Source organism: Oncorhynchus gorbuscha, linkage group LG03 (genome assembly GCF_021184085.1).
Source record: "Oncorhynchus gorbuscha isolate QuinsamMale2020 ecotype Even-year linkage group LG03, OgorEven_v1.0, whole genome shotgun sequence".
In the NCBI taxonomy this organism is placed as follows: Eukaryota; Metazoa; Chordata; class Actinopteri; order Salmoniformes; family Salmonidae; genus Oncorhynchus; species Oncorhynchus gorbuscha.
This window is the reverse complement of record NC_060175.1, coordinates 29,140,945-29,168,232: the sequence shown is the minus strand read 5'-3', so window position 1 is coordinate 29,168,232 and position 27,288 is coordinate 29,140,945. Positions and strand designations below refer to the sequence as shown.

The following is a 27,288-nucleotide window of genomic DNA, read 5'->3' as shown; positions in this document are numbered from 1 at the left end:
GTTACCATGTTCTTATAATTTAAGATATGAATGTTCAAGGCACGTTTCATGGGAATGTTGCAAGAACATTGTCTCCAGTTTTCGGTGGGTTCTGAGAATATTCCATCAACGTCCTCATAACCACTGTCCTAATAAGGGATAGCTCTAGGGCATGGGTTTACTGGGCCAGTAGTTATGCTCTGTCCTGTCTAGAAGAAACCCTAACCTCTACTCCGTAGGCACATGTGTAGATTTGAAACAAAACTAATCTAATTTATTTGTCACATGCGCCGAATACCTTACCGTGAAATGCTTACTTACAAGGCCTTAACCAACAATGCAGTTTTCAGAAAAATAAGAGTTAAGAAAAATATTTACTAAATAAACTAAAGTAAAAAATAAAAGAGCATCAATAAAATAACAACGAGGCTATGTACATGGGGTACCGGTACAGCGTCAGTGTGTGGGGTACAGGTTAGTCGAGGTAAATGAGGTAATTTGTACATGTAGGTAGGGGTAAAGTGACTATGCATTGATAATAGATAATAAATAGTGAGTAGCAGCAGCCTAAAAAAAGGGGGGGGGGGTTGTCAATGCAAATAGTCCGGGTAGCCATTTGATCAGCTATTCAGCAGTCTTATGGCTTGGGGGTAGAAGCTGTTAAGAAGCATTTTGGACCTACACTTGGAGCTCCGGTACCTCTTGCCGTGTGGTAGCAGAGAGAACAGCTTATGACTAGGGTGGCTGGAGTCTTTGGCAATTTTAGGGCCTCCTCTGACACCGCGTGGTATATAGGTCCTGGATGGCAGGAAGCTTGGCACCAGTGATGTACTGGGCCGTACGCACTACCCTCTGTAGCGCCTTGCGGTCTGAACCCAAGCAGTTGCCATACCAAGCGGTGATGCAACCAGTCAGGATGCTCTCGATGGTGCAGCTGTATACGTTTTTGAGGATCTGCGGACCCATGTCAAATCTTTTTGGTCTCCTGAGGGGGAATAGATGTTGTCGTGCCCTCTTCACGACTGTATTGGTGTGTTTGGACCATGTTAGTTTGTTGATGATATGGACACCAATTATGCAGAGGCTGTTGATTCTGCTCTTCACAAGTCCTCACTGTCAGCCCAACTATAACACAAGGGTGTATACACTCCACCCTTTTTTTAGAAACGAAAACTTCATTATTGAAATTAAACTGGTCCATGAAAATATGCATATAAAAATAATCAGAGGCGCAACATAGGTTTTTAGAAGTGGGTGGGCATTATTATTATGATTAATTTTTTATCCTTTCGGATAAACACTCCAAACAGCCTACCCAACCGCTCAGAGGCAGTCCTCATGGTCCTAATATTTTGTGAACTGTATGACTTAGATAAGGAGAGATTGTGTGAAAATGTTGGAGAGGCTGAACAGGGTTGAGGTGGTGTAGTGTGGGGAAAAAAGGTGGAGACTAGGGCTCTAGTTCAATTTCTTAGAGAAACACATGAATGTACTGTAGGAAGGCCGTGACCTTCCACACACTCCAATACAGTAGGTGGCGGTGTAAACACCTTAAATGTTGGCTGCGATCCGACAACCCAATCCCAAAGAAGAAGGAAGCAGCAGCAGCAGCAGCAGCAGCAGCTAGCTACCTTGTGCAGGCAATAATGATATGGCCTATTTCACTGGACCAGCTTGGCAACTGGCTATCTCTCTAGCTTGTAGGAGTAACCATTTCTAATGTATAATCAATTTGGTGGTGGAAGAAAATTATATCGATCGAGTAATCTACGATGACAATAGGACTATCGTGGAAACCATGAAAAGATCTAGAAGTGTTGGTGCGTTTTCACCTTTGAATGGGATAGGAAAACAAGGTATGTATTGCTAGATGGCGTAATGGACATTTGTTTAAAAATGTATATATATATATATATGTGTGTATTTTATATATATATATGTATATGTGTGTGTGTGTGTGTGTGTGTGTGTGTGTGTGTGTGTGTGTGTGTGTGTGTGTGTGTGTGTGTGTGTGTGTGTGTGTGTGTGTGTGTGTGTGTGTGTGTGTGTGTGTGTGTGTGTGTGTGTGTGTGTGTGTGTGTGTGTGTGTTTTTAGTTAACGTTAGCTAGCTAACTAGTTACCTGAATTAGTCGGAAGGTGTCTCTGTCTAACTAGTTTGATATTTGTCATGTTTGCGCGTAATTCGTGTTAGGTTAACTAGCTAGCGAATGTCACGAGCTGGAAAAAGTAGCTAGCTAACTAGCTAATTGCATTAACGTTCGCTAACGTTAGCTAAAAACATATAATTGATTGGTAAGGTTACCCGTTGATTTGGAGACATGGTCTCCTAAGTATTTCATCAAACATAAGGACAAGAATAAATACTACTAGTAATTACTGGCTTCCTTGAAAGACATTTTAGGTACCTAAATAACTCATTTCTTCATTCTGTAAACACACAATTATTCCCATTGTGTGGCATAGTGGCATCACTATCAAGCAAAGTGCAGGGGGACTGTCTTACAAATCCAGGCGTAAGGTCATGAAGTGTGCTCACTACTACATTACATGATGGCTGGCAACTCTGAGAATTTGGTTATTTTACTGGAGTGCTCCCCCACTTTAGCGAGCTGGGAGTCTGCAGTTCAGTTTTGTGAGTGATGTACTTGGTTGTCTGTTGGCCGTTTGGCCTCTCCACTTCCGAGTATAGCTATCTCCGGAGGATGTTCTGGCTAATGGCCACTGTGTTACTGTAGCTGCTGTGGGTTGAGGGACCTCAGCTGAACCATTGTCATGTGGACAGATGGTGACTCCCGGAGGAAGAGGAAGGTGGCAGAGATCTCTCAGGCCCTGAATGTGACGCCTGTGGATGTGGCGGCACTAAGGAGGATGGCCATCAGTGAGGGGGGGCTGCTCACAGACGAGATCCGCTGTAAAGTGTGGCCCCGACTGCTGAATGTGCCTACCGACACCCTGCCTGAGAAACCAGGTAAGCTGCCTGGGCAGTGGGCACTGCTACTGACAGACCATAGATGCCAATGAGGCTACAAAGGATACTAGACCACAATTAAGTGCAGGGGTACATATTCACCCTTTTCTCATTGTCTTTTCTCCAGAGGAAATAGAGAGGGAGAATAATAAGGACTATAACCAGGTGCTGTTGGATGTCCAGCGTTCCCTTAAAAGGTTCCCTCCTGGTGAGTGACACACATTTGTATTTATTAGGGATGCCCATTAGCCAAGGCAGCAGATACTCTTCCTGGGGTCCAAACACATTAAGGCACTCACATTTGTATTTTTAATTTAACCTTTATTTAACTAGGCAAGTCAGTTAAGAACAAATTCTTTTTTACAATAACGGCCTACCGGGGAACAGTGGGTTAACTGCCTTGTTCAGGGGCAGAATTATTATTATATATATTTTTTACCTTGTCAGCTCTGGGATTCAATCCAGCAACTTTTTGGGTTACTTGCCCAACGCTCTAACTACTAGGCTTACCTGCCTCCCCACATTACACATAAAACAAAAGATAAAACACTACATCATATAACATTGTTACACCACTACATATCTACAACACAAAATGTATGATACCACCATACAATATTACAATGTGCATGTGTGTGTAGAGTGCATTTGCTAGCGCCTGTATGCGTGTGTCTGTACCTGTGTCTTATCAGTCCCTGCTGTTCCTTAAGGTGTATTTTTATATTTTTTTTGTTATCAGATTCTACTGCTTGCATCAGTTACCTGATGTGGAATAGAGTTCCATGTAGTCATGTCTCTGTAGTACTGTCGCCTCACATAGTCTGTTCTGGACTTGGGGATTGTGAAGAGACCTGTGGCATGTCTTGTGGGGTATGCATGCACACCTTAGACTGTGTTCTTAGAATAGCACTAAATCATGTCTGGTTGTGTTTTGTCATTGTCTGTTTTGGCTGTCCCTCCTGAATTTGACTTGTGTGATGCAGATGTACAGGTACGCAACTCTGTCATTTCGTATTTGTTTCTTTTGGAGGATGTTCTATGTGTCACTACTTTCTTTATTAAAGCAGCAGCAATCCTAGCGGTTGGAGCATTGGCCGAGTAACCTAAAGGTTGGTAGTTTGAATCCCGTAGCCGACAAGGTGCAAATCTGCCGGTGTGCCCTTGAATATAGCACTTAACCCCAATTGCTGCAATGTTGCTGTTGCTAATGGCGGAACTTGAACGAGACACCTCTCAGAGGGTGTCTCGGGAGTTGGGATATGCAAAAAGCACATGGACAAATATGCACCCACCTAATAATAATAATAATAATAATTATTATTATTATTAAGAAAGTCCAAAAATTGATAAAGAAGAATCTATTTACTGAGCGCTTTGAAATTCTGCCATGCTTGTTTCTCGGGCATGGCCCGGGAAAGTTTTGCCATTTTTGTAAATTAAAGGCATGATGGTTTTATGGCGAAATCCTGCACGGAGTCTTCACCGTGCGCTGCCACAAGAGTGCAGCCGCAGTCAGGAAGGAGGAAATAAAGATGACTCTTCCGGCTCTGTGTAGGGGCTATCGGTTAGCGCGGCAGTTTGACGATGTGTGCAACTCTGAAGAAGTATTGTAGTTTCAGCGTGCTAAGTTTATATATTTTAAAGTTTGATCGTCTTTATCGCGCTACCCCTGATGCGTTAGAACCGTTCAAGCCTCTGATCACATGGATTACTAGCAACATTGTTGCAAGCTTTTGTCAAACAACCAATGATTGTGTCAGATGGACGAATGCATGTTCAAGCCTGGATGCAACAGCTAAAAGGTTCATTATTAGTTCGCCAAATAGAAAGAGCTCTTTCTATTATCTCCTTCAGTTCTTTACACTGAAATAATTGATCTCTTTGTGCTGTGTTCTCTTTTATTTTCAGTACCTTTGGCGAACTAATAATGAACTTTTTGACTTTTTAGTTAAAGGGAGGTTACGTGAGTTTTTGTTTTATTGAACTGTTGATTTTGTGTGGGACTATTGACATTTGGCCAAGAAGCTTTTTGGACATTATAAGGCCTTCTGTTTTGTCTATGGACACATTCCCATTCACACTCCTCCACTGGGAGGTAATACAGTATATTGCAAATTCTCTAAGGTGTATGACTGAGTTCCTGTTGACATCAGTGCATAAAGGCCAAGTTATTCATTTATTTCACCTTTATTAAACCAGGTAGGCCAGTTGAGAACAAGTTCTCATTTACAACTGCGACCTGGCCAAGATAAAACAAAGCGACACAAACAACACAGTTACACAGACTTGTAGACTTGTAGATGACCTGGAGCCAGTGGGTTTGGCGACGAATATGTAGCGAGGACCAGCCAACGAGAGCATACAGGTCGCAGTGGTGGGTAGTATATGGGGCTTTGGTGACAGAACAGATGGCACTGTGATCGACTGCATCCAATTTGCTGAGTAGAGTGTTGGAGGCTATTTTGTAAATGACATCGTCGAGGATCGGTAGGACACTCAGTTTTACGAGGGTATGTTTGCCAGCATGAGTGAAGGAGGCTTTGTTGCAAAATAGGAAGCCGATTTTAATTTTGGCTTGGAGATACTTAATGAGTTTGGAAGGAGAGTTTACAATCTAGCCAGACACCTAGGTATTTATAGTTGTCCACATATTCTAAGTCAGAGCCGTCCAGAGTAGTGATGCTGGGCGGGTGGGTGCAGGCAGCGATCGGTTGAAGAGCATGCATTTCGTTTTACTAGCATTTTTAAGAGCAGTTGGAGGCCACGGAAGGAGTGTTGTATCGCGTTGAAGCTCGCCTGGAGGTTTGTTAACACAGTGTCCAAAGAAGGACCATATGTTTACAGAATGGTGTCGTCTGTGTAGAGGTGGATCAAAGAATCACCCGCAGAAAGAGTGACATCGTTGATATATAGAGAGAAGTGTCTTTGACCCCTCTCCCTGTTTAGGCATGCCAGACAAGCAGCGTGAGGGCCTCCAGGAGGAGCTGATTGACATCATCCTGCGGGTGCTGGGAAGGAACACCCAGCTGCACTACTACCAGGGCTACCACGACATCGTGGTCACCTTCCTACTTGTGCTGGACGAACGTCTGGCCACTGCTCTGGTAGAGAAACTCTCTACGCACCACCTCAGGTGGGTCTTTGTCTGTTTTGGTGTTCCATTCACACAGGAGCTTGGCTTTAAAATGGGGGTTACGAGAAGAGAACAGAAAAGAGAACGTAGCCAGCCTAATCCTGGTTCAATTTGTCACGTTGTGGTCCTTTGCTGTTCCTTTACTGCAGGGACTTTATGGACCCAACCATGGACAACACTAAACACATCCTTAACTATCTGATGCCAATCATCGAGAGGATCAACCCAGAGGTGCATGACTTCATGCAGCAGTAAGCATCTCTTCTCTTGTTCTTTTAGTACAATCAGTAATTAGTCAAATAATCAATGAGCACAACTAATGAAGATACAATACGAATAATTTTACTAATGTTCCACTGAATGTGTCTCCAGGGCAGAGGTGGGCACCATCTTTGCCCTTAGCTGGCTCATCACCTGGTTTGGCCACGTCCTATCAGATTTCCGCCACGTTGTGCGGTTGTATGACTTCTTCCTGGCCTGCCATCCTCTGATGCCAATCTACTTTGCTGCTGTGGTGAGTGTCCTCTAAAGTGGAGCCCAACATAACCCTCTCCTTTTTTCCTTTGGTCAAGGGCTAGATCATTCTTAGAGTTCAAATGTGCCTCAAATCAAGTGTTTGCTTATGAAAAACATATTTTTTATTTTTGCAGCAGAGCTTAGCTGACCACTTATGCTGTGCTCTTCCCTTTGGACAATAGCTTCTAAATTGCCCCTGAGGAGTTTAATAAAACTGCAATAGATTAATAGACCAGGGTTTCCCAAACTTTTTGCCCTAGCACTAAAATTCTGATTCAAATAATCAAACCTTGATGAGTTGGTTATTTGAATCTGCTGTGTTAGTGGTAGGATAAAAACCCAAACGTACACCGAGGGGGCCCCAATACAGAGTTTGGGAAACCTTGGCATAGGCCATATACCGCATGCTGTTAACGAGTTGTTGTATTGTGTGTGCACTGTTTGGTCGGTGTCTATTCTAGATTGTGCTGTACCGAGAGGACGAGGTGTTGGACTGTGAGTGTGACATGGCGTCGGTGCACCACCTCCTGTCCCAGATCCCCCAGGACCTGCCCTACGAGACACTCATCAGCCGTGCAGGAGACCTCTTTGTCCAGTTCCCCCCCTCCGAGCTGGCCAGGGAGGCTGCCCAACAGTACAGTCAACAGTAAGATTGTCTACCTATTTTCTCGCTTGTCTCTTTTTGCCACAGTCTCCCATGGATCCCCCCCTACAGATCCTCTACCTCCTATCTCCTGTCTGTCTTTTGCTCTCTTTCGCACCCTCCCTCTGCTACCTGCTGTTGAGTCACAGCCCCTCAACACGCTCGGGTGAGATGGTGTGAACTGTCGCTTTAATAACCTGATACTAAGATAATTCTGTTCCTTCCTTCTCATTAGCCTGTATGACTGTTACTATCATGTACTTATTCCCAGCATATTTAAACAATAACACATTAATTTTAACTTACACATACCCCAAGCTAAGGTACTGTATATTTAGGAAAATACATGTCCGTCCTTCTGAGGTTTGCTCTCCTATACCACTAGTAGTATAGGTGAACTATAGAACTAGTTTGTTGTAGAAGTAACAAGGTTTGCCCCAAACAGCTGTGACTTCCCCTGCGTTGTCCCAACAATAGCTGGCTGGCATTAATGTTTTCCTTGGTCTCTCAGGACAGCAGCTTCCACCTTTAAAGACTTTGACCTGGTCTCAGAGCAGCAGCGGCCTGACTCAGTCCTGCGAAGGCGGCTGAGGGAGAAGCAGGCGCTGGAAGGAGCAGCTGCAGGGGCCATGGTGGCGATGGCACAACCCACTGTGGCCCGACGCTTTGTACGACTGGCCGTCATGGGGCTCACTGTGGCCCTGGGGGCAGCTGCCCTCACCCTGGTCAACACAGCCCTGGAGTGGGTGCCCAAACTGGACTTGCATCTCTTCCCCTGAGCGAGCGGGGGACTTGGAGGGAACAAATGGGGGCTGACGTACAGACTTAAACAGGGCGGCTATTACAGCAGAAGACGTACACGAGAGGGAAAGAGAATATGGAGTTATGTTCCTTATCATGAAGGACGAGAATGGAACAGAGACTTGACTGTTAACTTTGTCTTTAATTTATATTTGTAAATAAAATAACTGGATACTGATAAATGTCGTGCACAGAGGGATTAAGCTATTTATGTGATGGCAAGCGGCAACTATTAAGGCTTTGGGTTACTAGTTGAAGAGCAGTCACTGGGGTCGAAACTGCTGCCAATGAAGAGTGTGTGTGTGATTGTGTCCGAGACGGCACACTTGTCCCTATGTAGTGTACTGTATAGGGTGCCATTTCAGATGCTGTGTGTGCATGCTATTCGGTTCAAGGGTGAGTTAAATGACCCTCTGAGCCTCACATGGGCCATGTTGGCACAATGACAGAGTTCTCGCAAGCCTCCCCCTGGCCTGCCCCCCCCCCCCCGCTGTTCAAGTCAAATTGCCTGCCCTAAAACACGTCCTTTTCATTACTGTACCAAGACCAAATACACAACTCCCATCTTTGTATGTTTAGCACTTAATTGTGTCATTTTCTAAAGCATTAACTTATAGGAAATATAATTTTTGCACAAACACACCACCCATATTTATCATGGATGACAATTTGCATAAGTTATGCCTAAAATAAATGAGTAATAGGTTAGCTTTGTGATCTCGGACAAAGCACCAATGGCACTGCCAGATATCCCATAATCCCTGACTGGATCCCATGCTTTTATTGCACAATAATTAAATCCTATTTAGTTAGTTCCACATGTATTCACATTTCAGCAGAACTCATTATACTCACCAAATGGCTTGGTTGAAGAAAGGACAAGGTTTTTGCACATTTAATTTTTAGCAATGTCACTTGAGCTTGTTGACAGAGTTTTTAAAAAATGTGATTCATTAGACCTGCTCATTTGTTCAACATTTACATTACATTTAAGTCATTAGAAATACATGTGTATAATCATGTGTAGTCGACTTGATTGCGACACAGATACTCAGTAGTGCCTATTTTGGATATCAAACAATAAAGCTCCATCAGTCTTATTTACAATAGGTGGATTTTGTTGCACAGAAATTGCCTCATTCTGTATCATTGTACTAAATGTTTTTTTTCTGCCTTTTATGTTTTCTGTTACTTGTCATGAGAACAATTAAAACATTCACAAGATCAAAGCAAATAAACTACCTAGGTTGAGTGGACAATTGTATCTGTTTAGTTCCCTATGTGCTTATACAGTATTTCTTCAGGGTCAATGCAGTCTATTTATGGTTTATACAGTCTCTGCTTACACTAAGGGCTAAAAATGAATCTTCCAAGCAGTAAAAGTAGAACATCTATTTTGTTTGATCATTCATCAATAAAAGTTTTTCATTCCCAAAGTAAATAATAAAAATAATGCTTTACATTGGTCTGCAATGGTATTATCCTTTAAAAAAGTACCTTATGAACACACGACTTGCAGTGTTAATTGTCTACGCTGAACAGATTGGCTGTAGTCATCAATGACAAAAATGTATGGCTTCTGCTTGGAGTGTTCAAGCAAACACTTCCAAGATCAGGCTGGAGGAATGGTCAAACCATACTACAGAAGAAATTTGATTGTTCATTACCACCTTTTGATAACAACTTGTAAAATCTAACAGAACAAATGAATGTTAAATACTCCATTGGAGTTGTACATGCTCTGTCAACAGTCAAATTAATCTGCTTGACTTGTAGCTGTGTATAGTTATCCCTGTTATATGTATCTTTTACATTGTCTAGTATTGATGAATTAAGGTCCTGACTAGCACTTTATGGAGACCCGTCTCAGTTTACTACTTAAGTTAAACAATTAGCCAACATGACATTTATTTTCTACATCAAAGACAATATTCAATATTTTTCCAGGGTCGGAGACTTGCCATTCAACAAAAACATAAAGAAAACATGCTTCTTGAATTTATATCACAACCCTGTTTTGTTCAAATGGAGTGTCCCCTGTCAGATAAAGGTGGTGATATGACAATTTACAAATTGTTTTGCATGTACAGTGCAAAATAATATCAATCTCCCAAATAGGTAATACAATTAGTGATATAGCAATGTCATTTGAACTCTCAGTTAAACACCAGGATAATGTTATTCCGTTAGGTTATTCTCATATCGGGAATCATCAGACACTCAATTGTGTTCAAAGTTCCAACATAAAATGAATATAAAGTTCCTTTGGAAGTAAGACCAGCCAGTGTCTTCACAAAGAACTGAACAGAATCCTAACAAGTTATGTGCACAACTTTACAAAAATAATCCCTTGACATCAGTGCATGAGTTTTTCAAAATCCAGGTTAGGATTGAACCCATACTGAACCCATACTGAGCAGGGCCAAATGGGAAACTCCAGAGTTAAGTTCCGGACAGGTCGGGACAGGATCAACAGTCCACACGAAGTACAGGATTCAATTTTTTTTATAAGCCGTTTTAGAAGGCCATATTGTTTCGAATTTTTTGGCCCCTGTCCCTCCCAACAGTAACACGCGTTCTTCAGTCTTCAATCACTACCTTTATCAGTAGGCAGGCATAAAACAGTAGCTAGCTAAAGGTTCTCTCATCTCGTGAGCACTGAGCATGCAATTAAAATGAGCAAGGGACAGGAGTGATTTGTATTGGGACAAGACAAGAAAGTAATAGAACTGTTACGCATTATATAATTGTTGTGGGATCAGTACAGTACGGGACAAAATTGACAGGCTTAGACGGACAGGAATGAATTCTCACTCCCGTGTCAACCTCTAGGGGACAATATTTTTTAAATGTCAATAGTTCCACATTTCAACGACTTAACCTCAAACCAACTATAAAGTTCCTTCAGAAAGTGTTCACATCCCCCACAGCCTGAATTTAAATGGATTAAATTTAGATTTTGTGTCAATGGCCTACACATAATACCCAATAATGTCAAAGTGGAATTATGTTTTTGGAAATGTTTACAAATTCATAAAAAATGACAAGCTGAAATGTATTGAGTCAATAAGTATTTTTTTTAAACATATAAAATAATAACTTTGTTATGGCAAGCCTAAATAAGTTCAGGAGTCAAAATTTGCTTAACAAGTCACACAATAAGTTGCATGGACTTTCATTTCTTCTCTATACCCCACACATTATCTGTATGGTCCCTCAGTCGAGCAGTGAATTTCAAACATATATTCAACCACAAAGACCAGGGAGGTTTTTCCAATGCCTCGCAAAGAAGTGCACCTGTAGTTAGATGGGTAAAAAAAAATAAAAGCAGACATTGAATATCCCTTTCAGCAAGGTGAAGTTATTAATTACACTTTGGATGGTGTATCAATACACCCAGTCACTGTAAAGATACAGGCATCCTTCCTAACTCATTTGCCGGAGAGGAAGGAAACCGCTCAGGGATTTCACCATGAGGCCAATTGTGACTTTAAAACATTAGAGTTTAATGGTTGTGATAGGAGAAAACTGAGGATGGATCAACAACATTGTAGTTACCCCACAATACTAACCTAAATGACAGAGTGAGAAGAAGGAAGCCTGTACAGAATACAAATATTCCAAAACATGCCTGTTTGCAATAAAGCACCAAAGTGAAACTGCAAAACGTGGCAAAGAAATTAACTTTTTGTCCTGAATACAAAGCATTATATTTGGGGCAAATCCAACACAACACATCACTGAGGACCACATTTCATATTTTCGAGCATGGTGGTGGCTGCATTATGTTATGGGTATGCTTGTTTTTTAGGATAAAAATCAACTAATAGAGCTCAGCAAAGGCAAAATCCTTTAGGAAAACCTGGTATTCCAACAAACACTGGGAGACAAATTCACCTTTCAGCAGGACAATACCCTAAAACACAAGGCTGGTATAAGGCATACACTGGAGTTAGTTAGAGTTTAGAGTTTTAGTTAGTTTTAGTTTTGACTTAAATCGTCTTGAAAATCTATGGCAAGACTTAAAAATGGCTGTCTAGCAATGATCAACAACCAATTATTGTACAATTCAACTGTGCAAAGCTCTTAGAGACTTACCCAGAAAAACTCACAGCTGTAATTGCTGCCAAAAGTGATTCTAACATTTATTGACTCAGGGGTGAATACTTATGTAAATGAGATATTTCTGTATTTATTTTTCAATACATTTGCAAACATTAAAAAATATATATGTTTTCACTGTCATTATGGGGTATTGTCTGTAGATGGGTGAGAAAAAAATAATATTTAATCCATTTTGAATTCAAGCTGTAACACAACAAATGTGAAATAAGTCAAGGGGTATGAATACTTTCTCAAGGCACTGTAAATTGTATAAATTCATATAAAATATTTAAAGCATTTAATGAGACAACTAAAAGATGTGCAACATGAAAATATAGTTCCATTTATATTGTGTAATTTATTGACGGTCCCTAACTAGCACCAGAGATAGGCTATCTAATGTCAAACCAACTTTGCCATGGTCACACACCAGCCGGCTGAAGCTACACTACCGTTCAAAAGTTTGGGGTCACATAGAAAGGTCCCTGTTTTTGAAAGAAAAGCACATTTTTTGTCCATTAAAATAACATAAAATTGATCAGAAATACCGTGTAGACATGGTTAATGTTGTAAATGACTAAAACATGGCAAAATGTGTAGAATTGTAGGAAATGTGCTGTTTTCCTGCCCTGCATGTTGGTGACCCGGGGTCCCAGATGTGTCAGTCCGGCCCTGTAATTGAGGATTGAAAATGAGTCATCCTTGCCCGGTTTGTACCATAGAAAATGATAGAGGACACTTCTTTGTATCTGTCCCATTATGGTGACTGTGCGCACACGAGCAGTGCCAATGAGGCCAACTCCATTTTGAAGTGGTCCATTTTCTTATTCTACTACTTCTATGAGTTGGTAAACAAACTGAAAGGATCCACACTGCCACCTGGAGTTGTCTGAACAGGTATAAAGCCAAGGTTGGCGATTTACTGCCACCTGCAGTTATGGAATGTTTGCTCACAAACATAATTCATTAGCTGGTTCCTCCTGATGACCTGGATGGAATTATGTAATCCTTCTTTAACCCATAAGAAGTCCCACCCAGTTGACTACTTCAAAATGATGAAAGTCCTCAATGGCGCAGCTCATGCTAAAACAGGCTTTTGGGCATTCGGGTCCTCTATGATTCTTTATGCTGTGTCCCCATATGGACTACCCACCCAGCACTACATTGAGATGGAGTGGGGCCCCTCAGTGGCAGTTCTGGCATTTAGGTTGGCAACGCACCCCATTGACTCAACATCCACAGCTTCCTGAGTTATCCCTGAGTTGTAGCTCGTAAAAATTTGTTGCAACACTCACTACCGAGTGCCGAACTGCCTCTGGAAGCACGTCAGCACAATAACTGTTTGTCGTGATCTTCATGAAATGGGTTTCCATGTAGCAGCAGCACACAAGCCTAAGATCATCATTCGCAATGCCAAGCGTCAGCTGGAGTGATGTATAGCTCGCTGCCATTGAACTCTGGAGCAGTGGAAATGTGTTCTCTGTAGTGATGAATCACGCTTCCCCATCTGGCAGTGCAACGGACAAATCTGGGTTTGGTGGATGCCAGGAGAACGCAACCTGCCTGAGTGCATAGTGCCAACTGTAAAGTTCGGTGGAGGAGGAATAATGGTCTGGGGCTGTTTTTCATGGTTCAGGCTAGCCCCCTTAGTTCCAGTTATTGAAAATCTTATCTTATCTTAGCCCTACAGCATACATGACATTCTAGACGATTCTAAGCTTCCAACTTTGCAGGAACAGTTTGGGGAAGGACATTTCCTGTTTCAGCATGACAATGCCCCCGTGCACAAAGCAAGGTCCATACAGAAATGGTTTGTCGAGTTCGATGTGAAAGAATTTGACTGGCCTGCACAGAGCCCTGACCTCAACTCCATTGAACATCTTTGGGATGAATTGGAACGCCGACTGCGAGCCAGGCCAAATTGCCCAACACCAGTGCTCGATCTCACTAATGATCTTGTCTCCGCAGCAATCTAGCGGAAAGACTTCCCAGAAGAGTTGAGGCTGTTAGAGCAGCAAAGGGGGGACCAACTCCATATTAATGCCCATGATTTTGGAATGAGATGTTTGACGAGCAGTTGTCCACATACTTTTGGTAATGTAGTGTATTTTAGGTTATCACTGGGAAGTGTTTACCTACTTAGATGTAAAATGAGAAATCAGATGGATTATATCTGATCTAAGATATCGGAATGCCTTAATAAAGAGTATAGCAGTCAAACTGGGCATGGTAAGTTTATCTTAGCTCAAATCTGGTGACCATAGTGATATGTTTGAAATGGAGCCATAGCATGGTGAGGTATTAGAGTGGGGAGGCAGAGTAGCTGTAACTGTAAGAGTACAGTTTGGAGTAAGTGTATTTATAAGAGTAACTGTAACTGAAGAGTAATTGTCTTATGTTCGGAGTAGCTGTAAATGTCAGAATAACTGTTACTGAAGAGTAATTGTCTTATGTTCGGAGTAGCTGTAAATGTCAGAATAACTGTAACTGAAGAGTAATTGTCTTATGTTCGGAGTAGCTGTAAATGTCAGAATAACTGTAACTGAAGAGTAATTGTCTTATGTTCGGAGTAGCTGTAAATGTCAGAATAACTGTAACTGAAGAGTAATTGTCTTATGTTCGGAGTAGCTGTAAACGTCAGAGTAACTGTAACTGTCGGATTAACAGTAACTGTAAGAGAAACTGTCTTACGTTTGGTCCCCAGCGAGCCGGCCTGGTGACCCAGCAGATCTCAGTCTTACACATCAGTCAAAAGATCCAGTCACAGCCATCCTGCTTCTGAATTACTACTTTGGACAGTGCATGGCCTCCCCGTTCTGCAGTAAGGACTATCGAAGAAGACAACAGAAGCTCACGGTTAGGTTTACCCATAAATATCATATCACAGTTCAATAGTGTAATAAGCCAATTGTTGGTTTAATCAAGGTCAGGTTCACCTTTAGACTTCTCATAATAGTTCAGTAGTGTAATAGGCTATTAGTATGTGTAATCAAAACCCATATACTCCATATCACAGTTTAGTAGTGTGATAGGCGGATAGTATGTTTCATCAAAACTCGCTATATGCTTCATATTGCAGTTCAGTAGTGTAATAGGCCGATAGTATCTCATTGTTCAATCAAAAACAGGTTTGGTGGAAATCAACTGGGATTCTCTGCCTCAAACCTTATTACAGGGGCTGAGTCACTGGCTTACTGGTGCTCTTTTATCACTGACGTGATCTTCCTGTCCGGGTTAGCGCTCCCCTTTGGGTTTGTGCCGTGGGCGACATCTTCGTGGGCCTTGTTTCAGGATAGTAAGTTGGTGGTTGAAGATATCCCTCTAGTGGTGCTTTGGCAAAGTGGGTGGGGTTATATCCTGCCTGTTTGGCCCTGTCCGGGGGTATCGTCGGATGGGGCCACACTGTCTCCCGACCACTCCTGTCTCAGCCTCCAGTATTTATGCTGCAATAGTTTATGTGTCGGGGGTCTAGGGTCAGTCTGTTATATCTAGAGTATTTCTCCTGTCTTATCCGGTGTCCTGTGTGAATTTAAGTATTCTCTCTACCTCTACCTCTACCTCTACCTCTACCTCTACCTCTACCTCTACCTCTACCTCTACCTCTACCTCTACCTCTACCTCTACCTCTACCTCTACCTCTACCTCTACCTCTACCTGATCCCTAGAACCAGGACTCCTAGCCTGATGACTCCTTGCTGTCCCCAGTCCACGTGGTCGTGCTGCTGCTCCAGTTTCAACTGTTCTGTCTGCGGCTATGGAACCCTGACCTGTTCACCGGACGTGCTACCTTGTCCCAGACCTGCTGTTTTCAACTCTCTAGAGACAGCAGGAGTGGTAGAGATGAAAAAATACTTTGAATGATCGGCTATGTAAAGCCAACTGACATTTACTCCTGAGGTGCTGACCTGTTGCACCCTCTACAACCACTGTGATTATTATTATTTGACTCTGCTGGTCATCTATGAACATTTGAACATCTTGGCCATGTTCTGTTATAATCTCCACACGGCACAGCCAGAAGAGGACTGGCCACCCCTCATAGCCTGGTTCCTCTCTAGGCTTCTTCCTAGGTTCCGGCCTTCTAGGGAGTTTTTCCTAGCCACGTGCTTCTACACCTGCATTGCTTGCTGTTTGGAGTTTTAGGCTGGGTTTCTGTACAGCACTTTGTGACATCAGCTGATTGATTGAAATCGTGAGCAGAAACAGGGCTCTACCACTTAGAGGGAAATAACTATCTGTCTATTACCACATTACCTCCAGCATCTGTGTGGTCTGTTTTGCAGCCATGTCTTTCTCAGCTCTGATCCGGAGGTCGTCTTGAAACTCCTTGCAGTTCATATCTTTGTGGATGGCCTTAAAAGGAGGCAGACAAAAAGGTTGTTGTCCAGGCACCCATCTTTATCTTCATAATTTATTTTAGCATTCAAGGGGGGACCAGGGAGGAGGAGTGAGAGAGAAAGTTGACATACCTTGCAGAGGAGACAGTTGTTCTCTGCAGAGCTCACACATAAACCCGTTGACTTCGTCCTCAAAGATGCCCCAGCCAGCGCAGTCAGGAGTTTTGCACTGGTAGCTGTTTTCACTCCACGTCTCAGTGATACTGAGCCTCAGCTCTAGAAACTTCCGGTTCTCCTCCCGAGAGAGAAGCTAAAGAGACAAAGAACAGGTCACTGTGTAAAGTACAACAGAATTGACTAAATATGTGTTATGGTGATGTGTATCTTTCACAAAAACATCTTTGGGTCTTTTAAAGCACCCTTCATAAATTATACAAAGTAATGTCACTTGATACAGATAACCATCGTGAGATAGCCTGGGTACAGGTTGTTTTTTTCCTTAGCCAACAAAGCATAAACAGACTGGCTGCCAGGCTAAGAGTGAGAGCACCAGAAGGACTCACAGATTTGATCTCCCGGTCATGCAGCTTGCTATCTATCACAGCTGTAGTTTTCATCCTCATAAGGGCAGGTCACCTCTGCATACATGTTGTTCACTATGGTTCCTTTAAGACACTACCAGCTTAGAAAACACACCCAAATAAGAAGGTCTTTAACCTGTACACATCTCTAATTACTTTATTATTTAGATGGCAGTTTTGTTATTTTTTAAAAATTTATTACAGATGAAACATTCACAGGAACATATTTTAAATTGATACAAGGTGAGTAAGACAACAATCCTATTAGATTTCCATTTATTTCAGATTAAACATAAATGAGTATTTCGTGTCTATATTATTAATAGCAGTGGAGCGACAGTGATCTACTCAAGAGAATACCAGCCAGGGCTTTGTCTCAATAGTTGTAGCTTTATTTCTTTGTGCAGGAGACAATGGAAGCCAGTAGTCAAGATGAGTCATACCTGCAGAAAACGTGCAGGCACTACCGCAGTGTGGCTCCCTCCACTGGCAGAAGGGAGCAGTAGCAGATAGGACAGTCCAGCTCCTCCACGTTGGAGACGAGGACACAGTGTCCGTTTCCACCACTCAAGACATTCTTCTCCCGCTCTTCCTCCAATGCCTTTATCATCTCACTTACTTAAGTATATTTTAACGATGACATTTACTTTTGAGACTTAAGTACATTGTAAATAAAATACAAATAGTATTTTACTGGGTGACTCACTTTTACTTGAGTCATTTTCTATTAAGGTATCTTTACTTTTACTCAAGTATGGGTACTTTTTCCACAACAGCAAATGTGTTTAAATCCCTGTTAATGAGCCTTTCTTCTTTGCCAAGATAATCCATCCACCTGACAGGTATGGCATATCAATAAGCTGATTAAACAGCATGATCATTACAGGTCTCTCAGACCCACACGCCCGGGCCGTTGGCATGTTAGCATAGGTGTACACAGGGCATGACCAGCCCACCTGGTTGTACACACACACACACACACACACACACACACACACACACACACACACACACACACACACACACACACACACACACACACACACACACACACACACACACACACACACACACACACACACGCACAAACATTAATGTAGAAACAAATGGTTATTGTATATACAGTGGGGAAATTTGGGGGAAATTATATTATTTTAAACTAATACAATTGCTCAGAGAAATATATTTTGTTTAGGGCAATTCCACAGTAACAGAGTGATGCGATTTTTCACTTTAAAATGTATGCCAAACAAAAACTAATGATTGCAAAGTTAAATAAACCATACAACTCTATGCACAAGGACTACTTATAACAATTTCCACCGAAAATGTTAGATGAACATATTTCAGAACAGTGCAGATATAAAGTTTGATAACAGCATGTTACCAAACTTTGCAATATACAAGTCAGAAGTTTACATACACTTAGGTTGGAGTCATAAAAACTTGTTCACCAGCTATCCGTAGCTAAGGGAAGAAATCTGTGGGCATGCGCAGAGAGTGAACCATAGAGAGTGAACCAGAGAGTGAACAACAGCGGCAGCAAAAGGTAAAGCCCTGTATGGGATTGTTTAGAGTACATTGCTGGAAAGGACAAAAGAAAATGTATTGTAGTGTCAGAAGATGGTTGCGTGTGTGGAACAGAGATAAAAGGGAAACCCAACCTACCTCAAAGTTCATCTATACAGCGCCCACAAAGAATCATACAAACAGTTTCAGAATAAAGACAAGGTGAGACAGTCAACAGCTATTCGTAGCTGCACATCAGGACAACCAACTTGAACAGTTTGCATGAAAAGAGCAGAAACATGGCAAGCTCATTCAAATGAGTTTACAAAAATAAAAGCAAGACTGTGCGGTGAGACAGCATTCAGGAAATTCAACCAAACACTTGATCCCAAATGTAATAGTCCTGGCACGAGTTGATTGCTTTGCAAATGGATACAGCAACCCTTAAAGTTAAGGAAATTCTGAAAGAGGCATGAAAAACAACCCTGTGTGTTTATGGATGGAGCAAGAAAGTACTGACTGCTTCTTTTATGTGCGTATCAGTCTGCTTCTATCACCCCTCCTCCAACAAGGCACAGCATAGGCAAGGCACAACAGATCACCGACCATTTCGAATCCCACCGTACCTATACTCCTCTATGCAATCTGGTTTCCGAGCTGGTCATGGGTGCACCTCAGCCACGCTCAAGATCCTAAACGATATCATAATCGCCATCGACAAAAGACAACACTGTGCAGCCGCATTGATCGACCTGGCCAAGGCTTTCGACTCTGTCAATCACAGCATTCTTATCAGCAGACTAAACTGCCTTGGTTTCTCAAATGTCTGCCTCGCCTGGTTCACCAACTACTTCTCAGACAGAGTTCAGTTTGTCAAATCGGAGGGCCTGTTGTCCGGACCTCTGGCAGTCTCTATGGGGGTTCCACAGGGTTCAATTCTTGGGCCGACTCTTTTCTCTGTATACATCAATGATGTCGCTCTTGCGGCTGGTGATTCTCTGATCCACCTCTTCGCAGATTACATCATTCTGTATACTTCTGGCCCTTCTTTGGACACTGTCTTAACTAACCTCGAGATGAGCTTCAATGCCATACAACTCTCCTTCCGTGGCCTCCAACTGCTCTTAAATGCAAGTCAAACTAAATGCATGCTCTTCAACTGATCGCTGCCCGCCCGCCTAGCATCACTACTCTGGACGGTTCTGACATAGAATATGTGGACAATTACAAATAACTAGGTGTCTGGTTAAACTGTAAACTCCCATTCCAGACTCATCTCCAATCCAAAATGAAATCTAGAATTGTGCAACAAAGCATCCTTCACTCATGCTGCCAAACATACCCTCGTAAAGCTGACTATCCTACCGATCCTTGACTTCGGCAATGTCATTTACAAAATAGCCTCCAACACTCTACTCAGAAAATTGGATGCAGTCTATTATAGTGCCATCTGTTTTGCCACCAAAGCCTCATATACTACCCAACACTGTGACCTGTATGCTCTCGTTGGCTGGCCCTCGTTTCATATTCGTTGCCAAACCCACTGGCTCCGGGTCATCTATAAGTCCTTGCTAGGTAAAGCCCCACCTTATCTCAGCTCACTGGTCACCAAAGCAGCACCCACCGATAGCACGCGCTCCAGCAGGTATATTTCACTGGTCACCCTCAAAGCCAATTCCTCCTTTTGGCCCCTTTCCTTCCAGTTCTCTGTCGCCAATGACTGGAACGAATTGGCTTTGGGGGTGACTGAAAAAACGATTTCCCCCAAAAACACAACTTGTAACGTATAAGCAGGGAGTCAGGAAGCAGGTGCAGTAGGTGAGTTTAATATACTAAGAAACATGAAGATAATCAAAACAGGAGTAATGTACAGAACGTAAACAAAACCAATACTGCCTGAAGATTGAGGCTACTGAAGGCTAAATAAAGGGAGCGTAATCAGGGTGATAATGAAGTCCAGGTGTGCGTAACAAAGGGTAGAAGGTGTGTGCAATAATGGCTGCTAGCTGTGCATAATGTGGGTTGCCTGGACAGGTGGTTAGTAGACCTGGTGTGAGAGAGCGGGAGTAGGCTTGACATAACTATAGGCCTACAGCACATAAATGGCTCCTAGCCTCCCATGCATAAGGCTACACTAAAACTGAAACTTGACAATATAATCACAAAATATAAATAATTGTATGAACTCAAAATCAATAAAAACTAGTCAACCAAGTCTGAAATCTAAACTGAAACTAAACTGAATTTCAAATATAAATATAAAAACTATAATAAAACTACAATAACCTTGGTGGAAACTATTTGTTTTAGTTTTATTTGAAGTTATACATTTGAAGGTATTTCTGTTGGAGTTTACACAGAGAGAATATGCTGGCTTGCCGGGTCTTCCATATTATGTCACATCCCGCAAAACAAAATTCTTCATTCTTCGGAATTGTGATCAGTTTTATTTAATAACTCAAAAGATGTTAAAGGAAGGTGTAACCTTTCATTGGGACTTTTGATGCATATACTAATGCAAATCCATATAATACATGTGGTTACCTTTAAGCTACATATCCTTTAAGTGTGCATGTGTGTGTGACAGGCCTTGCTCATTTTATTTTTTGAAAACCAAATGGTGCTGTAGGGTGGAGTGTCCTTACGGTGTAGCCGATGGTGCTCCTCCTGGTTCAGTTGATCCCAGCTGAGGTTGACAGCATGGGCAGACTTGATGTACAAGTAGGCATGGTCTTCATTATTCCTCAACCAATGGCTGAGTCTTAGTCCTCAGCCAGACGCTTCCCGATCACCCAGCTCTGCAGAGATGGATACAATTCATGGTTAGTATTGATCTGTGGAGAGATTCAAGAATACATGGGAGCTCTGTCTCTACTTGTTTTCATACAAATATGTGTATTAAAGACACTGAATAAATATCAGAGAAAAAATATACGACATTTAAAAAATAAATATGATATTGTTTAATTGCTGTTGGTGAAAATGGAGTTGCATTAATAATTTGTTTTTACCTTCTCTTTCAGATCTGAAATGGTCATGTCGAGTGTTACCAACAAGGCAACAGGAACATAGTTATCTGAATGTGCATCCCTGACTCCCAACTTCAAACTGCAGCAAAGCAACCATAAAAGGTAACTGGGTTTGAATTACTCTGCACTTAAAGAGAGAAAAGAGAAAGGTAATATAATATAATAATATATGCCATTTAGCAGACGCTTTTATCCAAAGCGACTTACAGTCATGTGTGCATACATTCTACGTATGGGTGGTCCCGGGGATTGAACCCACTATCCTGGCGTTACAAGCGCCATGCTCTACCAACTGAGCTACAGAAGGTGGGAGCTAAAGTGTAAAGTAAGTAATCCACAATCCCTTGTACCTCGTGGTTACATGTCGATTATTCCACTTGTGTTTGCTCTCATATACAGTATAGGCCAATCCTATGTAATGTTAAGTATGACCAACAGAACACTACTAAATGATTCCACATACCGAATAGAGTCCTGGGAGTAAGCCTTGTGGGAGATCCTGACAGACATTGGTACACACAACTCTGCCAGCTGCTCCAAACACCTCTTGGCTTCCTCTTTGTCACCACAGCAGATGGCCTCACTCAACAACTGGGCTAGCTCCTCCACTGGAGTAGAAAAATAACCTTTTCATCAATGCATAGAACAATGCTAATTTTAACTTGGTCAGAGACCAGATATTGCATGCGCTGATTTTCACATATTACAGTATGTCATAGTATGTGTCACTATCATTGCTCTTTGGCCCTTTATTGACCTGCCTATTTAGACATTATCAGGAAATCAGAAATGTGAACCACACAAACATAGGCTATGCCTAACTTTATTATGAATAACCTTTATTCTTACCCTCCTTTTAATCTTAAATTGCTTGTGAATGTCACCTCATGAGAAGACATAGTTTGACCTATTTTATGAAATTACAAGCAAAAGAAAATCATGATACAGAAGAATAACACAAAGTGAAAAAACAACATTATGCAAAATGGAAACGTTCACTTTGACAGCACCCTTTCACTTTGACAGCACCCTTTCACTTTGACAGCACCCTTTCACTTTGACAGCACCCTTTCACTTTGACAGCACCCTTTCACTTTGACAGCACCCGTTCACTTTGACAGCACCCGTTCACTTTGACAGCACCCGTTCACTTTGACAGCACCCGTTCACTTTGACAGCACCCGTTCACTTTGACAGCACCCTTTCACTTTGACAGCACCCTTTCACTTTGACAGCACACTAAGGGCAATATTTATATTGTATTGTTAACTAAATAACATGATATTCTAGCCATAAGTATACTTTAACTATAAAAGTGCAAAGGGGTGCAAAGGGGATTCTCAGCTGATCAGCTTTCAGTTACGTAAAATGGCTATCAGACTTCTTCGTACAGTTTCCACAACTGTTTACAATAGAAAACCTTTCCTTTGCCTCAACATTTGAATGTAATTATAGAACTTGAACCTTCTCTTTACGTGTGTAGCTATTATCAAGATCAGAAGCAGTAGCGGTGAGTGGGTAAAATCCCTGGTGAAGCCAACCTCTGTCCAGTGTAGTCCACAAAGCATATTGCATGTACTGTACAGTAACAGACAGTTACATGACCTACATCATGGTCAAGCAAGTTAATGTTTCTGACATTTTCAGACGACTAAACAACTATTGATTTAGAACCACAGAGAGTTACCGCAAGTCGTAAAGAAAACAGGAGGTGCCTCCACTATTCCAGCACCATTTCACGTTTAAACGTTCAACATCATCAAATCACCTCTTCTTAGTCTAATACTGTTATGAATTTTACTAAATGATGTATACATTTAATGTAGAACTATAACTAACAGAATTCTGCCCTGTCTCTGTATAATGATAAATAAAGTTTGTCCATAAGAAAGAGGGACTGTTAGCAGGCAAGGAACTGTGGCAGACAACTTGTGACCACTGTGAAACTGATAACAGGGAAGGAAGTCTCCCCACCTAGGGAGGGGAGAAACCTTGGACTTGCAGTAGATTGTGTAACATGTTGTAGGATGTGATAAGCAATGTATGAAGACATGTAAACTATATTGTCATTGTCTGAGAGGAGGGACATTTATGACGAAATGAGAGGTATATAAACCAATGTACATGTAACGATGGGCAGAGTTCTCTTAAAATAAACGTTGCTGACTATTGTAGACTGGCCTCTGTCTGTTTCATTTCAACAAGAACCTTACAAATTCTTGGTAACAGACCGAGTAGTTTAATTGAAGTTCAGTTTATGGACATTGAAAACATAATTCTCTTAATAAATACAGTGACAATTAAAAGATACACCCATTTTAGTCCAATCAATATAAGCTAAATATGATGTGGCTGTCCATGATTCTGATTTCTGTGTGCGTGTGCGCATTTGTGCAAGCAGAAAACATGTTGACTCACCCTACTTGTAGAGAAACACCAATGCCATCCTCATCTCTTTGATGTTGATGAAACGGTCTATCACTCTGTCATACTGTAAAATACTTATATGTTTTGTTGTCCTAGGCTACCTGGCTAAAATGCTTGCTCTCTAACCTAACATGAATGGGCAACTTTAGCTAGTTAACATTAGCCTTCTACATCTAGCTACATATTGCACTTCCATCCTCTCAGGCCAGGGGCACAACAATGTATGAATTAATAATAATAATATAATAATAATATATTATTATTATTATTATTAATTAATGATTGGATCAGAATCGCATTATAGTCATTGGCCAGTATGGGGAATTACGTAAAACCAGAAGTCCAAATCACTATCTCCATCTATAGTTAATTTAGGAAAGGGACAATTGTAGCTAGATGGCTAGCCAGCCACCGGAGGACAACAACACAACGAGATGCAAAAATTCGATTTTTTTCAATTATTTATTTATTTATTTCACCTTAAATGAGGTATGATAGGAGTGAGGCCAAATCCAAGCTGGCTTCCATTTACATTTACATTTAAGTCATTTAGCAGACGCTCTTATCCAGAGCGACTTACAAATTGGTGCATTCACCTTATGACATCCAGTGGGACAGTCACTTAACAATAGTGCATCTAAAACTTAGGGGGGGGTGGGGTGAGAGGGATTACTTAACCTATCCTAGGTATTCCTTAAAGAGGTGGGGTTTCAGGTGTCTCCGGAAGGTGGTGATTGACTCCGCTGTCCTGGCGTCGTGAGGGAGTTTGTTCCACCATTGGGGGGGCCAGGGCAGCGAACAGTTTTGACTGGGCTGAGCGGGAGCTGTACTTCCTCAGTGGTAGGGAGGCGAGCAGGCCAGAGGTGGATGAACGCAGTGCCCTTGTTTGGGTGTAGGGCCTGATCAGAGCCTGGAGGTACTGAGGTGCCGTTCCCCTCACAGCTCCGTAGGCAAGCACCATGGTCTTGTAGCGGATGCGAGCTTCAACTGGAAGCCAGTGGAGAGAACGGAGGAGCGGGGTGACGTGAGAGAACTTGGGAAGGTTGAACACCAGACGGGCTGCGGCGTTCTGGATGAGTTGAAGGGGTTTAATGGCACAGGCAGGGAGCCCAGCCAACAGCGAGTTGCAGTAATCCAGACGGGAGATGACAAGTGCCTGGATTAGGACCTGCGCCGCTTCCTGTGTGAGGCAGGGTCGTACTCTGCGGATGTTGTAGAGCATGAACCTACAGGAACGGGCCACCGCCTTGATGTTAGTTGAGAACGACAGGGTGTTGTCCAGGATCACGCCAAGGTTCTTGGCGCTCTGGGAGGAGGACACAATGGAGTTGTCGACCGTGATGGCGAGATCATGGAACGGGCAGTCCTTCCCGGGAGGAAGAGCAGCTCCGTCTTGCCGAGGTTCAGCTTGAGGTGGTGATCCGTCATCCACACTGATATGTCTGCCAGACATGCAGAGATGCGATTCGCCACCTGGTCATCAGAAGGGGGAAAGGAGAAGATTAATTGTGTGTCGTCTGCATAGCAATGATAAGAGAGACCATGTGAGGTTATGACAGAGCCAAGTGACTTGGTGTATAGCGAGAATAGGAGAGGGCCAAGAACAGAGCCCTGGGGGACACCAGTGGTGAGAGCGCGTGGTGAGGAGACAGATTCTCGCCACGCCACCTGGTAGGAGCGACCTGTCAGGTAGGACGCAATCCAAGCGTGGGCCGCGCCGGAGATGCCCAACTCGGAGAGGGTGGAGAGGAGGATCTGATGGTTCACAGTATCGAAGGCAGCCGATAGATCTAGAAGGATGAGAGCAGAGGAGAGAGAGTTAGCTTTAGCAGTGCGGAGCGCCTCCGTGATACAGAGGAGAGCAGTCTCAGTTGAATGACTAGTCTTGAAACCTGACTGATTTGGATCAAGAAGGTCATTCAGAGAGAGATAGCGGGAGAGCTGGCCAAGGACGGCACGTTCAAGAGTTTTGGAGAGAAAAGAAAGAAGGGATACTGGTCTGTAATTGTTGACATCGGAGGGATCGAGTGTAGGTTTTTTCAGAAGGGGTGCAACTCTCGCTCTCTTGAAGACGGAAGGGACGTAGCCAACGGTCAGGGATGAGTTGATGAGCGAGGTGAGGTAAGGGAGAAGGTCTCCGGAAATGGTCTGGAGAAGAGAGGAGGGGATAGGGTCAAGCGGGCAGGTTGTTGGGCGGCCGGCCGTCACAAGACGCGAGATTTCATCTGGAGAGAGAGGGGAGAAAGAGGTCAGAGCACAGGGTAGGGCAGTGTGAGCAGAACCAGCGGTGTCGTTTGACTTAGCAAACGAGGATCGGATGTCGTCGACCTTCTTTTCAAAATGGTTGACGAAGTCATCTGCAGAGAGGGAGGAGGGGGGGAGGATTCAGGAGGGAGGAGAAGGTGGCAAAGAGCTTCCTAGGGTTAGAGGCAGATGCTTGGAATTTAGCGTGGTAGAAAGTGGCTTTAGCAGCAGAGACAGAGGAGGAAAATGTAGAGAGGAGGGAGTGAAAGGATGCCAGGTCCGCAGGGAGGCGAGTTTTCCTCCATTTCCGCTCGGCTGCCCGGAGCCCTGTTCTTTTTTTACATCTTTTTTTTGCAACGCCAGGACCATTCACATTTGTGCTCGCTCCGTTTATCTCAACGCTGATTGGCTCATTTTTGTATACTTTTTTTGTCAAGGGAGACCGGATGCTTCCTGTCTTCCGTGGGCTTCAATGCTCGGGCGGCAGCAATGTCATACTCGTTTGGACCAGACAGCATCAGATAGATGGCTTACACGTAGAGAGACAGAGGGGCGCTGTTTTGCTCCCGGAAGCTTTCTCGTGTGAGACACATTCAGCCTCTTGCGAAATGAAGGCAAATTATGAAACACAGACAGACGAAATATACATTATTTTATTTTAGTATTGGCTTTCCCTTTGCATCAATGAATACACGCCACTGATCAGAAGTCTAAATGAAAAGCGAAACGAAACGTAACTATATTCAGGAAATACGTTTTAAAGGAGCCATTTGCACATTCCAATTTATGACAGATCAGTACTGTACATATATAGTGATGACATACTGCCGTTTAATGACATCAATATAGACCGATACATAGTTTAATAATTTAAATATATTTGTGTATGTGTTTGAACTAACTAACGCAAGTGAAAGTCTGTAGCTGGACGATGAGCAAGGGGGTGTTATAATTACTAGCTACGTCATTGCATGTTTATCTGGCCCCCATGGCGCCCTCTCGAGGAAAAATCCGGT

The 27,288-nt window shown here is 42.6% G+C and overlaps 1 protein-coding gene, 1 long non-coding RNA gene and 1 pseudogene across 3 annotated transcripts; 1 reads left to right on the top strand and 2 right to left on the bottom strand.

Annotated features, from left to right (window-relative positions):
* The first annotated feature begins 1,567 nt into the window (after positions 1-1,567).
* On the top strand, positions 1,568-9,503 carry LOC124030560 (TBC1 domain family member 20-like). Of its 2 annotated transcripts, none has more exons than XM_046341850.1 (8): positions 1,568-1,835; positions 2,763-2,948; positions 3,076-3,156; positions 5,895-6,081; positions 6,231-6,332; positions 6,454-6,595; positions 7,059-7,243; positions 7,752-9,503. In XM_046341850.1, the coding sequence occupies exons 1-8, from the start codon at positions 1,778-1,780 to the stop codon at positions 8,017-8,019; spliced, it is 1,209 nt and encodes a 402-aa protein (XP_046197806.1). In that variant the 5' UTR covers positions 1,568-1,777; the 3' UTR covers positions 8,020-9,503. The 2 variants fall into 2 exon arrangements, with proteins under 2 accessions (XP_046197806.1, XP_046197809.1); XM_046341853.1 differs by having other exon boundaries at positions 2,716-2,948.
* A 6,884-nt stretch (positions 9,504-16,387) lies between these two features.
* On the bottom strand, positions 16,388-17,673 carry LOC124016690 (annotated as a pseudogene).
* A 3,565-nt stretch (positions 17,674-21,238) lies between these two features.
* Positions 21,239-22,202, bottom strand: LOC124019383. Its single transcript, XR_006835770.1, has 3 exons — positions 22,065-22,202; positions 21,584-21,728; positions 21,239-21,370 (listed from the first exon to the last, which is right to left on the bottom strand). It is a non-coding gene; the product is annotated as an uncharacterized LOC124019383 (long non-coding RNA).
* Between the last annotated feature and the right edge of the window lie 5,086 nt (positions 22,203-27,288).